Source organism: Nansenia antarctica, assembly GCF_963989245.1.
Source record: "Nansenia antarctica genome assembly, chromosome: 1".
NCBI lineage: Eukaryota > Metazoa > Chordata > Actinopteri > Argentiniformes > Microstomatidae > Nansenia > Nansenia antarctica.
The window spans coordinates 114041048-114053547 of record NC_137674.1 but is presented as its reverse complement, the minus strand read 5'-3'; the positions used below and the strand labels follow the sequence as shown (position 1 = coordinate 114053547).

General features: G+C 48.1%; 2 protein-coding genes across 2 annotated transcripts in view; both read left to right on the top strand.

Moving 5' to 3' along the window:
- tmem38a (transmembrane protein 38A) overlaps positions 1-1904 on the top strand; it is a gene marked incomplete at both ends in the record, with an annotated part of 7867 nt that extends 5963 nt beyond the window's left edge. Inside the window, 2 exons of the mRNA XM_080535478.1 lie at positions 1261-1378; positions 1695-1904. Of these exons, the coding sequence (XP_080391604.1) occupies positions 1261-1378; positions 1695-1904 (328 nt within the window). The remainder of the gene's footprint in view (positions 1-1260; positions 1379-1694) is intronic.
- A 2500-nt stretch (positions 1905-4404) lies between these two features.
- The window catches only part of comp (cartilage oligomeric matrix protein), a gene marked incomplete at both ends in the record, with an annotated part of 19748 nt that continues 11652 nt past the window's right edge, over positions 4405-12500 (top strand). The window contains 8 exon segments of the mRNA XM_080530418.1: positions 4405-4474; positions 6679-6734; positions 6924-6950; positions 6952-7053; positions 8707-8758; positions 10141-10292; positions 11279-11416; positions 11794-11871. Coding sequence (XP_080386544.1) covers positions 4405-4474; positions 6679-6734; positions 6924-6950; positions 6952-7053; positions 8707-8758; positions 10141-10292; positions 11279-11416; positions 11794-11871 — 675 coding nt within the window.

Below are 12500 nucleotides of genomic sequence, written 5' to 3'. Positions count from 1 at the left end.
ACCTGGGTCTGGTATGTTAGACAACTTGGTTGTAATGTGAAGCCCTAACCCTCGGGGAAGCCCCACCCTGTGTACATATCTATGGTACATATCTCTATCCTATGGTCCACTCCCTTGGCCTTGTGCCCTCTCCCTATCTGCTGCCTGCAGACTGTGTGTGACAGCAGCTGGTGAAAGCGGGATGAAATGTTCTGACTTTTATTCAGAAAAATGTAAAGAGTTTTTTTACATTTATTTAAAATATTGCAAGGCAATGGATTCATGTGAGTCATCCCCACTACCACCTAGTTAGTGTAGAGGAGTGATGATGATTACTCACTGAGTCCATTGCATTTCAATGTTTCGGCTTGACTAGCGAGTGTGTCGTTGATTTTCAACAACGTTGACATTTATTAAAAATGTTCAGAATAAAAGTCTGATCATTCTGATTGGTTGACGCTTTCCCCAGCTGCTGTCACATTTCTACAGGATTCCTAGAAAATAAAACGTTAAAAGCCTTTCACCAAATAAAGACCAAAAACCCTGAGTGAAGTTCCAATTGTTTAATCCCAGAATGCATCAGCGAAGGAGCCGTGGCTCCGTGGTTATATCTAAGGTGCCTACCACTGCCGTTGTGCCCTTCAGCAAGGCACGTAACCCCTAACTGCTCCAGGGCTCTGACTATGGCCGACTCTGCCCAGAGCACGTAACCCCTAACTGCTCCAGGGCGCTGACTATGGCCGACTCTGCCCAGGCACGTAACCCCTAACTGCTCCAGGGCGCTGACTATGGCCGACTCTGCCCAGGCACGTAACCCCTAACTGCTCCAGGGCGCTGACTATGGCCGACTCTGCCCAGAGCAGAAACACAGACTAGTGTTGTACTCAACTTACAATGACAAAAAGGTTGAATCTAATCTAATCAGATGAGCACACACAGACACACAGAATGAAAGCTGCCGCTCTCCTAACGCCCTTATATGGAGACACCACCCTGCCCCTGCCCCTAACCCTGCCCCAAGAGATTATTAAAAAAAAAATGTTTTAACCAAGCAGGCCAATAAGAACTAATTCTTATTTACATGGGCGGCCTGGCAGATTAGAATTTCCCCTTTTATGGATATTTAGAAAGTGGTTTGTTTGTATTTGATGGCCTTTTTACATAATGCTAACTGTCCTACCATTCCAATTTTAACACAAGATTAAGTACATTTGTGATTTTGAATGTGAATATTAGGGGAGTTCTGTGAGGTTGATTCTCACCCCCCTTCCCTCCCTGCAGCCCTACCAAGGCTAGCCTGTACGGCGCCATCCTGTTCACTCTGCAGGAGGCCAACCTGCTGCCTGCGTCCAAGAGCACCCTCATCTGCGTCTTCACTCTGTTCATGGCTACGTCCAAGGTAGGTCCCTGAGTCTGGGTTAGAGTGTGTACCATGCTACTACTCTGAGTTTAGGACAGATCCACTTGCGTATAACAATTTAAAAAAAAAATCCTTCTTGAAAATGATGTCCAGTGTGGAGGTTTACAGTACATCCTGAATTGCCAGTTGGAAGGTAACTGACAACAACTTGTCACATCCTGTTATTTTATTATTTTCTGGGACATCCATTCCTTATAGTAAATGAAGTGTACGCTAATTTGCTGGTCAACTGACACAATGACACAAAACAAACAAAATATGAAACGGTTTTCTAAACGTTGTCCGTCTCCCTCAGATGTTCATGACCTACCGCCACTCCCACGGCTCTCCCTTCGCCCTCATCGAGTCGTGGGTTTGCCACCTGCTGTTCGGCTCCCCCCTGGGGGGCGCTGACGACCACGGCCACGACCACGCCGCCCCGGCCCCCGCCCCCGTCGCCCCCGCCAAAACCAAGGAGGAGCTGAGCGAAGGAACTCGCAAGAGGAAGTCCAAGAAGGCCGAGTAGAGAGCCTCCAGCCACACCAGAGACGGGGCGACGCCCCCTCGTCCACAAACTGCACCTGATCTCCAGACGGTCCCCCTAGTCCAGAAACTGCACCTGATCTCCCCTCCTGGGTTAGGGTTACCGGCCATCTGACATGTTGTGGTCTCCTATTCCTCGCTTGGGAAATGGGCAGTTTGATGTTTACCAAATGAAGCCCTCTCAAAAAAGCAAACGGTGCTTTCTATGACATATTACATGGTTTATAGGGTTATGTGGGGGATTCTGTAAATAGCTCACTGGAGTTTCACACTTAAATTCTCATCCCAGCCGGTACGTCCACTGTACTATATCTATACTTGTTTATTTATGTATTTATTTTTCATCAAAGAATCTGTGACTGTGTGCAACAGCATGTGGTGAACATTGTTACTATGGGTTAGGAGAGGACGGCCTCCTGCTAGCAGCCAGCAGCTATCTATGGTCTGCTAGCAGCTATCTATGGTCTATCTATCTACAGCTATCTACGGTCTTGGTTTAAACCCACTCAAACCTACTTCAGGATTAAATGAAGAATCAATATAATGTGAAGAAGACGTGGCTGCTTTTTACATTGAACACAAGTCAAATTCATGTCCTTCCTTTAATAAAAGGCAAGATAAAATTATTTCCTGAAGGCTGTCTTGATTTGTTTGAACTGTTACTCAGAGCTATTTGTTTTACTTTACATACATACTACAGTACTAATATACATCCTACAGTACTACAGATACACCTTCAAATCCAAAAGCATCTGTCTCATTCTTATGTCCACGATGACGTTGTGTTTCAATCGCCTGTGGTGACCTGGAGTCATGAAAACATGACAAGGACGGTTGGTAATGTTGCCTACGTCAAATGGTCGGGGTCACAGGGATTTCCTGATGTCAGTTTGTCTGATCCTGCCCTAGTGACGACCCTCTGTAGCCCGGGTAGTGAACTGCGACTGATGAACTTTACAGAAGGTGGCCACCTCTGACCTTCGACCTTACAGTCCTCACAGCAGGAGAAGAGATCACTGTCCAAGAACAAGAACAAGAACAAGCATCTCCTTTATTTCTCCCCTTCACAGAAACACTGGCTTGTGTTGCATGTACCTCAGTCACAGCTTTCATACAGAAAACAACACTATTTAATAAAATAAATAGAAACCATAAGTCAGCACTAAGAGCTTTTCAGGAGGTGGAGTGTGCTTTCTCTGTTTCATCAGCCTGGCTCAAAGTTTAATCACACAGCTAAGGGGAAAATCGTTACTTTTTTTCCAGAGTGGGATTTCAAAGACTTTGTCAGGAATTTGTCAGGTATCACCCTGTTCCCTGCCAACATTTTGACAATTTTAAAAGAAATACTGTGTGACAGTAAAAAAAAACGTGACTCTCCAAAAATGTGACATCTTCCAGTAGCGAAGAAAGAAAGATACGTCTTCTGTATTTATGTTTCCAGTTAAGGAACAGAAGAAGGCTTGACACACACACAGAGAGAGCAGAGAGAGGGGATTATGGAGAAAGGTAGTATGAATATACTGGAAGTCATAAGAGCTAAGCTAAAGTGCACCACAAGACAGCCTCATGGGTGCAATGCGGAATGCTACCAACATCTGTTGATTCCATCACTGGCAAACAAGACATACAACACACACATCCTCCAACGCAGAGGAGTTCAGCTTCTCAAGCCCTGGTAAGTCAGCGACCGAGGGTCCGATATGGAGCGGGTCTCACATGACGACCTGGTCAGGCACATACAGTACTGTACCTAACCCTAACCCTACCATACAGTACTGTGTAGCACTGTGTAGTACTGTGTACATCTCTGAACAGTTCTGATCAATGTTACAGATGATGGTTGAAGACTGTTGGTGGCATTAGGTGCTGTGTTGGTTTCATGTATCTTCTTTCATACTGTTGATTACTGCATACTACTGTATACTACTGTATGGGCGATGACACTGTGAAATGACAGATTATGAACATTTAGGTAGAATGTTCATTTGTTCACTGACAGAGAGCAGAGAAACACAAACTGATAACCGAAACGTTACGAGGAAAACTAAACATTCAATATAAACAAAATCCTAACTGAGTACAATATATGACCAGTAAAATGCATGATAGTGAGTGTTGAATGCACTATACAATCCGGAGCTCCAAAGCCTCATGTTTTTTGGGAGGCAGACAGTGATGGGTTTTTCAGGGGACCCCCTGGGTAGGCAGCGCTGATGTCAGTCACTCAGAGAGAGAGATGATATAAAAGCCAGGGAGGAGAGAGAGAGAGAGAGAGAGAGATCACACCCTCCCTCTCTCACAGCTTCTCTAAACCTGCAGCAGGATCTCCAGGACCCTCCCGTGTCTTTCTAGGAGACGCAGGGCACAAAAAGGCATAAAGGACCTAGCCTAACCCTAACCCTACCCCGACCCTAACCCACCTAGCCTAACCCTGACCCAGCTAGCCTGACCAGCCTGAGGAGACGTTGGACCAGGGTGAGAAGATGCTGCTTGAGGTTCTGGTGTGGCTCGGCGCCCTCAGCGTGGGCAGCACCGTGGTGGCGAGCCAGAGAGGTGAGTGGACCGGACCGCGGTGTCGTCTGTGTGAAGAGAAAGCGAGTCACACGGTATAACATGTTATGGTATAATGCTGTAACACCTTATATGCTTGTTAGAAAATTGTTGAACACGGCAAATATCAGGTTGTTGTTGGATATACAATCAATACTTATAATTTTGGCTGAAGAAAATGTCTTCAAATTCAAAGAAAACATTATTCTGCTCTTGGATTTAGGTATGTATATATATAAAGTAACATATATATTCTATTCAAATGGTTAATTGAAATGTGGTAATAATCAAATCCATACAATTAAATAAAATCAGCTTTTTACAGTTTTGTGAAGTCTGTATGAAAATCAAATCTGATTTGATTGAATTGCATTAGTTTAATTAGTACCACATTACAATTAACCAATCGAAATGAGTCTAGTCCTGAATCGGGCTAATATGCCAAATTAATTCTGTGTCGTCTGTTTGAGAGTCGGTGCACTTTCACACCTTGTAAAACCAATGGACAGCTCCTGCTGTTGTTGAAAAAGTGTGGCAGCAAGAAATGTGTCTGTCAATCAGGTAGTGTCAGTCAGTGTTGTTACTTCAACATTTCATTGGTCTCTGGGGCTTTTCTCTGCTTGGAATTCATTCTGAAAACATGGCCGCCCCTAATGGGAAGACCACACTTCCTCTCCTGCTCCTCCAGAGACACACGGCCCTCTGGAGAGACGCCAGCCTCATCAGTACATCTAGTAGAAGGTTCCGGAGACACACGGCCCTCCGGAGAGACGCCAGCCTCATCAGTACATCTAGTAGAAGGTTCCGGTTGGGTCCGTAGACACGGTACCTGCCACCCCAGGCTATCCCAGCATGCAGCGGGTCAGACCTCAGGGCCCGTAAATCTAACCTCCAGAGGAGTCCGTAACTCAGGACCGTCCAGGCTGAAGAAGACGAGACGTGATCCGTTCTGCTCCTCTTGCGTAGAATTAGACGTCCAAATTAGTTAGAATTCAATCAATCTTTTTTCTTCTAATAATCTGGAGAATTGGTTTTGCGGTGGCATAAAAAGAAACTTAATAATAATAATAATAACTTTTTATTTGTCCTTTATCCTGCAAGCGTTGCAGCTCAAAGTGCTCCAATCATTATATAATCATAATGTCATCATTTAGTCATTTAGTCATTTAAAGGTAATATTAAAAAGATGGGTTTTTAGTCTTGACTTGAACATTATGTGCTGAGGTTGCATCCCTAATGTAAACTGGCAGTGCATTCCACAATCTGGGTGCATAAAATGAGAATGCAGCCTCACCAAATCTCTTCTTTTGTACACGTGGTACACAGAGAAAGCCAGCGTCAGAAGACCTGAGAGCTCTATTGGGCTGATATGCTAGCAGAAGACCTGAGAGCTCTATTGGGCTGATATGCTAGCAGAAGACCTGAGAGCTCTATTGGGCTGATATGCTAGCAAAAGGTCTTTCAGATATTCCGGTGCTGTGCCAGTGAGAGCTTTATAAACAAGCAGAAGGATCTTGAAAATCTATTCTGAACTTAGGAGTTATTGATTGATTGATTGATTGAAAACCTTTATTGTCCCCAATGGAGAAATTTTGTTGTCAAACAGCTTAGTTAGGGCAGACAGAAAACATTCAATAAAATATATAAAACAGTGCAGGCTCAATAAGTAAAAAGTTCCAAGTTCCAAAGTTCCAGCTCCCGGTCTCCCCCACCCTGCAGGGCCTGGTTGTAGAGTCGGAGTGCAGCTGGAACAAAGGACTGTCCAAATCTTTTTGTACTTTGACGGGGGAGAACAAATCTGTGGCTGAACTTATATGAGCTCGTCTGCTTATTTTGGTTAAAACTCTCGCTGCTGCATTTTGGACTAATTGCAGCTGGCCAATAGCTTTCTTCGGAAGACCAGAAAGGAGACCGTTGGTCAATAGTCCAAACGGGTCATAACAAAAGCATGCATCCCAAAGTGTATCCCCAACAACCAGGACATGTACAATCTACAAGTCTATCCTGCTTGAATATTCATATTATTCATATTATTCATATAGTTCAGCTCCATAGAAGTCTTGGGACGTCAGCTCCTGTATGGGGGTTTTAGCGGAGGCAGCGGGCCTGCTCAGGTAGTAAACATGATGAACGGGCAGAGGGACATGAGGGTTTATAGGAGGGCCATCTGCATAGTGCATCCCCCCCCACACATGCCTGCTGTCCAGGTCTCAGGCAGCCACAGATGTTCATCCAAGACCACGTCAAGGAGAAGAGTAATGAGGTATGAGAAGGACCCACGTGACCCAGGCCTCTGGACCGGGCTTGAGATCTCGTTGGGAGTTTATCTTGGCATCTTTAAGATGGTTCCAGGAACTACTATATTTACCTGAAACACTTGATATGACATCCAGGAGTACAGTCTGTCTGTTGTTCGTGTGTGATGTAGTACAGGTATCCATGGTTAATTAAGTGGTTAAGCTACTCATCTCTCTGTTGTTTATAACGATGTTTCCTTTACCAACGCAGATGGAGAAATCATCAGCCAGATAAAGGGAACGAACCAGGCGCTGGCGGAGATCAAAGAACTCCTGAAGCAACAGGTAAAGTCCTCATGTGTAGGGCTAGGGCTGGCCCAGGAGGTAGAGGCTGTGTCTCAGGAGGTAGAGGCTGTGTCTCAGGAGGTAGAGGCTGTGGCTCAGGAGGTAGAGGCTGGTGGAGGTAGAGGCTGTGTCTCAGGAGGTAGAGGCTGTGTCTCAGGAGGTAGAGACTGTGTCTCAGGAGGTAGAGGCTGTGTCTCAGGAGGTAGAGGCTGTGTCTCAGGAGGTAGAGGCTGTGTCTCAGGAGGTAGAGGCTATGTCTCAGGAGGTAGAGGCTGTGTCCCAGGAGGTAGAGGCTGGTGGAGGTAGAGGCTGTGTCTCAGGAGGTAGAGGCTGGTGGAGGTAGAGGCTGTGGCTCAGGAGGTAGAGGCTGGTGGAGGTAGAGGCTGTGGCTCAGGAGGTAGAGGCTGGTGTAGGTAGAGGCTGTGTCTCAGGAGGTAGAGGCTGTGTCTCAGGAGGTAGAGGCCTGTGTCTCAGGAGGTAGAGGCTGTATCTCAGGAGGTAGAGGCTGTGTCTCAGGAGGTAGAGGCTGTGTCTCAGGAGGTAGAGGCTGTGTCTCAGGAGGTAGAGGCTGTGTCTCAGGAGGTAGAGGCTGTGTCTCAGGAGGTAGAGGCTGTGTCTCAGGAGGTAGAGGCTGTGGTGCAGGAGGTAGAGGCTGTGTCTCAGGAGGTAGAGGCTGTGTCTCAGGAGGTAGAGGCTGTGTCTCAGGAGGTAGAGGCTGTGTCTCAGGAGGTAGAGGCTGTGTCTCAGGAGGTAGAGGCTATGTCTCAGGAGGTAGAGGCTGTGTCCCAGGAGGTAGAGGCTGGTGGAGGTAGAGGCTGTGTCTCAGGAGGTAGAGGCTGGTGGAGGTAGAGGCTGTGGCTCAGGAGGTAGAGGCTGGTGGAGGTAGAGGCTGTGTCTCAGGAGGTAGAAGCTGTGTCTCAGGAGGTAGAGGCTGTGTCTCAGGAGGTAGAGGCTGTGTCTCAGGAGGTAGAGGCTGTGTCTCAGGAGGTAGAGGTTGTGTCTCAGGAGGTAGAGGTTGTGTCTCAGGAGGTAGAGGCTGTGTCTCAGGAGGTAGAGGCTGTGTCTCAGGAGGTAGAGGCTGTGTCTCAGGAGGTAGAGGCTGTGTCTCAGGAGGTAGAGGCTGTGTCTCAGGAGGTAGAGGCTGTGTCTCAGGAGGTAGAGGTTGTGTCTCAGGAGTTAGAGGCTGGTGGAGGTAGAGGCTGTGGCTCAGGAGGTAGAGGCTGTGGCTCAGGAGGTAGAGGCCGTGTCTCAGGAGGTAGAGGCTGTGGCTCAGGAGGTAGAGGCTGTGTCTCAGGAGGTAGAGGCTGGTGGAGGTAGAGGCTGTGGCTCAGAAGGTAGAGGCTGTGTCTCAGGAGGTAGAGGCTGTGTCTCAGGAGGTAGAGGCTGTGTCTCAGGAGGTAGAGGCTGTGTCTCAGGAGGTAGAGGCTGTGTCTCAGGAGGTAGAGGCTGTGTCTCAGGAGGTAGAGGCTGTGTCTCAGGAGGTAGAGGGTTAGGGTTAGGGTTAGGGAATAGGGACCAACAAGATGTAGCATTCAGAAATAATGTATATATATATATATATTGATGATGTATATGTATATTGATGATGTATATGTATATTTATATGTATATTTATATATATATTGATGATGTATATTTTGTCTTTTCCTCCAGATAAAAGAGATTGTGTTCCTGAAGAACTCAGTGATGGAGTGTGAGGCTTGTGGTGAGTTGACATCGACTGTGTGTGTGTGTGTGTGTGTGTGTGTGTGTGTGTGTGTGTGTGTGTGTGTGTGTGTGCACACTGTACAAAATCTTGCATGTGAGGAATACGGTACACAGTAATCATACTACATTGTAATCTCATGTTTGAAGATTCCGACATCAACGGATGGGAAATATATCACACGAAATATGCAGTTTTCAGCTCCTCCAGTAGATGGAGACATTGCATACAAGAAAGATTAGATTAAAACTCCACAATCACTGTGTTTATCAGGCTAACATGTGAGACTCAGGTGTTACTGGGCTGTTTACTGCACAGTTAATGGGGGGTCACCAAGGATAAGAGAAACAATAGCAGTCAGGAGAATGAGGCTGGCCGGTCACTGCCAGAGACACCAGGAGCTGCCAGCCAGCAGACGGGTTCTGTGAGAGCCAACACACAGGCATCGATCACGAGGGCGTCCCACACTAACATACGTGGACGTACTCAAGCAATATGCAGGAGTGGAAAGTACCAGCGAGCTAGCCAGATGTATGGAGGACCAGGGAGCTAGCCAGATGTGTGGAGGACCAGGGAGCTAGCCAGATGTGTGGAGGACCAGGGAGCTAGCCAGATGTGTGGAGGACCAGGGAGCTAGCCAGATGTGTGGAGGACCAGGGAGCTAGCCAGATGTGTGGAGGACCAGGGAGCTAGCCAGATGTGTGGAGGACCAGGGAGCTAGCCAGATGTATGGAGGACCAGGGAGCTAGCCAGATGTATGGAGGACCAGGGAGCTAGCCTGATGTATGGAGGACCAGGGAGCTAGCCAGACGTATGGAGGACCAGGGAGCTAGCCAGATGTATGTATGTAGGACCAGGGAGCTAGCCAGATGTATGGAGGACCAGGGAGCTAGCCAGATGTATGGATGACCAGGGAGCTAGCCAGATGTATGGAGGATCAGGGAGCTAGCCAGATGCATGGAGGACCAGGGAGCTAGCCAGATGCATGGAGGACCAGGGAGCTAGCCAGATGTATGGAGGACCAGGGAGCTAGCCAGATGTATGGAGGACCAGGGAGCTAGCCTGATGTATGGAGGACCAGGGAGCTAGCCAGACGTATGGAGGACCAGGGAGCTAGCCAGATGTATGTATGTAGGACCAGGGAGCTAGCCAGATGTATGGAGGACCAGGGAGCTAGTCAGATGTATGGAGGACCAGGGAGCTAGACAGATGTATGGAGGACCAGGGAGCTAGCCAGATGTGTGGAGGACCAGGGACGACTGGAAGCGCAGATGGAGGTCTCGTCCGAGGACGACCTAGTATTAATTAATGGGGACTGTCCAGGAAATGATCAACTAATAAACCAAACCTTGGTCGTCGTCGTCCCCCCCCCCCCTCCCCAGGCATGCGGGGCGTGGACCCCCCCCGCCCCTCCTGCGTGCCCAACCCCTGCGGCCCGGGGGTGAAGTGCACGGAGACCAACGGAGGGGTCAAGTGTGGGCCCTGCCCCGAGGGCTCAGTGGGCAACGGGACACACTGCACCGACGTAGACGAGGTAGACATGGTCTTATTTATTGCAGTTAGTGTATATGTTACGGTACATGTGGGTAGTGGTAGTGGTGGTCTAGTGGATAGTGAGTTGGACTTGTGATCAGAAGGTTGTGAGTTCAAATCCCGCCTGAAACCTCACCACTACTAGTGTGCCCTTGAGTAAGGCACTCAGCCCTCAGTTACTCCAGGGGGAATGTCCCTGTAATTCGTAATTGTAAATCGCTTTGGATTAAAAGCGTCTGCTAAATGGCAACATTTAAAAATTATGTGGGAATACGGTACATGTGGGAAAACTAGGGTTAGGGTTAGGGTTAGGGTTAGGGTTAGGGTTAGGGTTAGGGTTAGGGTTAGGGTTAGACATGCCAGCATGTACCAAGTCGACGTAGCACCTAACCATAACCCTAGTTTTCCCACATGTACCGTATTCCCACATGTACCGTAACACATACATTTTTCAGTATATACTTGGTATATGGTCCGAGCGGGAATCGACTGGCCACAACCTAAGAGTTGTCAGTGGCATGCTCTACTAACTGAGTCACAGAGGACCACAGGTTAGACATCTAGCATCCCGTGGTCGGCAACTATGGAGACATACTTATGTTACTGAAAAAAAAAAAGACTAGGTTTAGAAGAAGGTGATAGAAGAAGGCTTTTCCTTCTATCAGTGGCCCCGGGCCTGAGCTGGATTACTCTTCCTGCTACGACTGGTGGACTGATGATTCACATGCTTAGTATTCAAATGTATTGATTGTAAGTCGCTTTGGAATAAGGCGTCTGCTAAATGCCAAAAATGTAAATGTAAAAATGTTACTGGATATATATTGTTACTGTATAATGGCCTCATCACCTTTCTACTACAAGGATGATCTGTCTGAATGACACGTCTACCAGTCAAACGTCAGGTTAATTAAAGTGTAAATGTCAAACATGGATAGTGTATACTTCAGCCCCCTCTGACCTGTGTTCCTGCCCCCCCCCCCCCTGCAGTGCATCATGGTGCCCTGCCACATGGGGGTGCGCTGCATCAACACCGCCCCGGGGTTCCGCTGCGGCCCCTGTCCTGCCGGCTACACCGGCCCTCAGGTGCAGGGGGTGGGCCTCTCCTACGCTGGCGCCAACAAACAGGTACGCTGCTAACATGCTAACACTGCTAACAAACAGGTACGCTGCTAACATGCTAACGCTGCTAACAAACAGGTACGCTGCTAACATGCTAACGCTGCTAACAAACAGGTACGCTGCTAACATGCTAACGCTGCTAACAAACAGGTACGCTGCTAACAAACAGGTACAAACAAATGTTTTGGCTCAAAGAAAAACACTTGGCAGCCTTGGATCAGCTTAATGGGTCGGTTTGAAGACTTAAATCTTGACTAAAACACACTTTCAATGTAAAATCTCCATTGAAGAAGCTTGTTTGTCTGTGAAGTCAAGCCTCTTGTCTGTGTAACCGGACCCATGTGGCTGAAGCTTTACTCTGACATGTTCTCCCTCCCGTCCAGGTCTGCAAGGACGTCAACGAGTGTGACGGACAGAAGAACGGAGGCTGTGTGGAGAACTCTGTCTGCGTGAACAGTCCTGTAAGTGGAACAACACTCAAAATCAACATCGATGTCGATCTGTCGTTCAAATACCCACAGCTCGTTCTCCACGGCCGTGAAGGTCAGGTGACTAACCTGGAGGAGGTCAGGTGACTAACCTGGAGGTCAGGTGACTAACCTGGAGGAGGTCAGGTGACTAACCTGGAGGTCAGGTGACTAACCTGGAGGTCAGGTGACTAACCTGGAGGTCAGGTGACTAACCTGGAGGAGGTCAGGTGACTAACCTGGAGGAGGTCAGGTGACTAACCTGGAGGTCAGGTGACTAACCTGGAGGTCAGGTGACTAACCTGGAGGTCAGGTGACTAACCTGGAGGTCAGGTGACTAACCTGGAGGAGGTCAGGTGACTAACCTGGAGGTCAGGTGACTAACCTGGAGGAGGTCAGGTGACTAACCTGGAGGTCAGGTGACTAACCTGGAGGAGGTCAGGTGACTAACCTGGAGGTCAGGTGACTAACCTGGAGGAGGTCAGGTGACTAACCTGGAGGTCAGGTGACTAACCTGGAGGTCAGGTGACTAACCTGGAGGAGGTCAGGTGACTAACCTGGTGGAGGTCAGGTGACTAACCTGGAGGTCAGGTGACTAACCTGGAGGAGGTCAGGTGACTAAC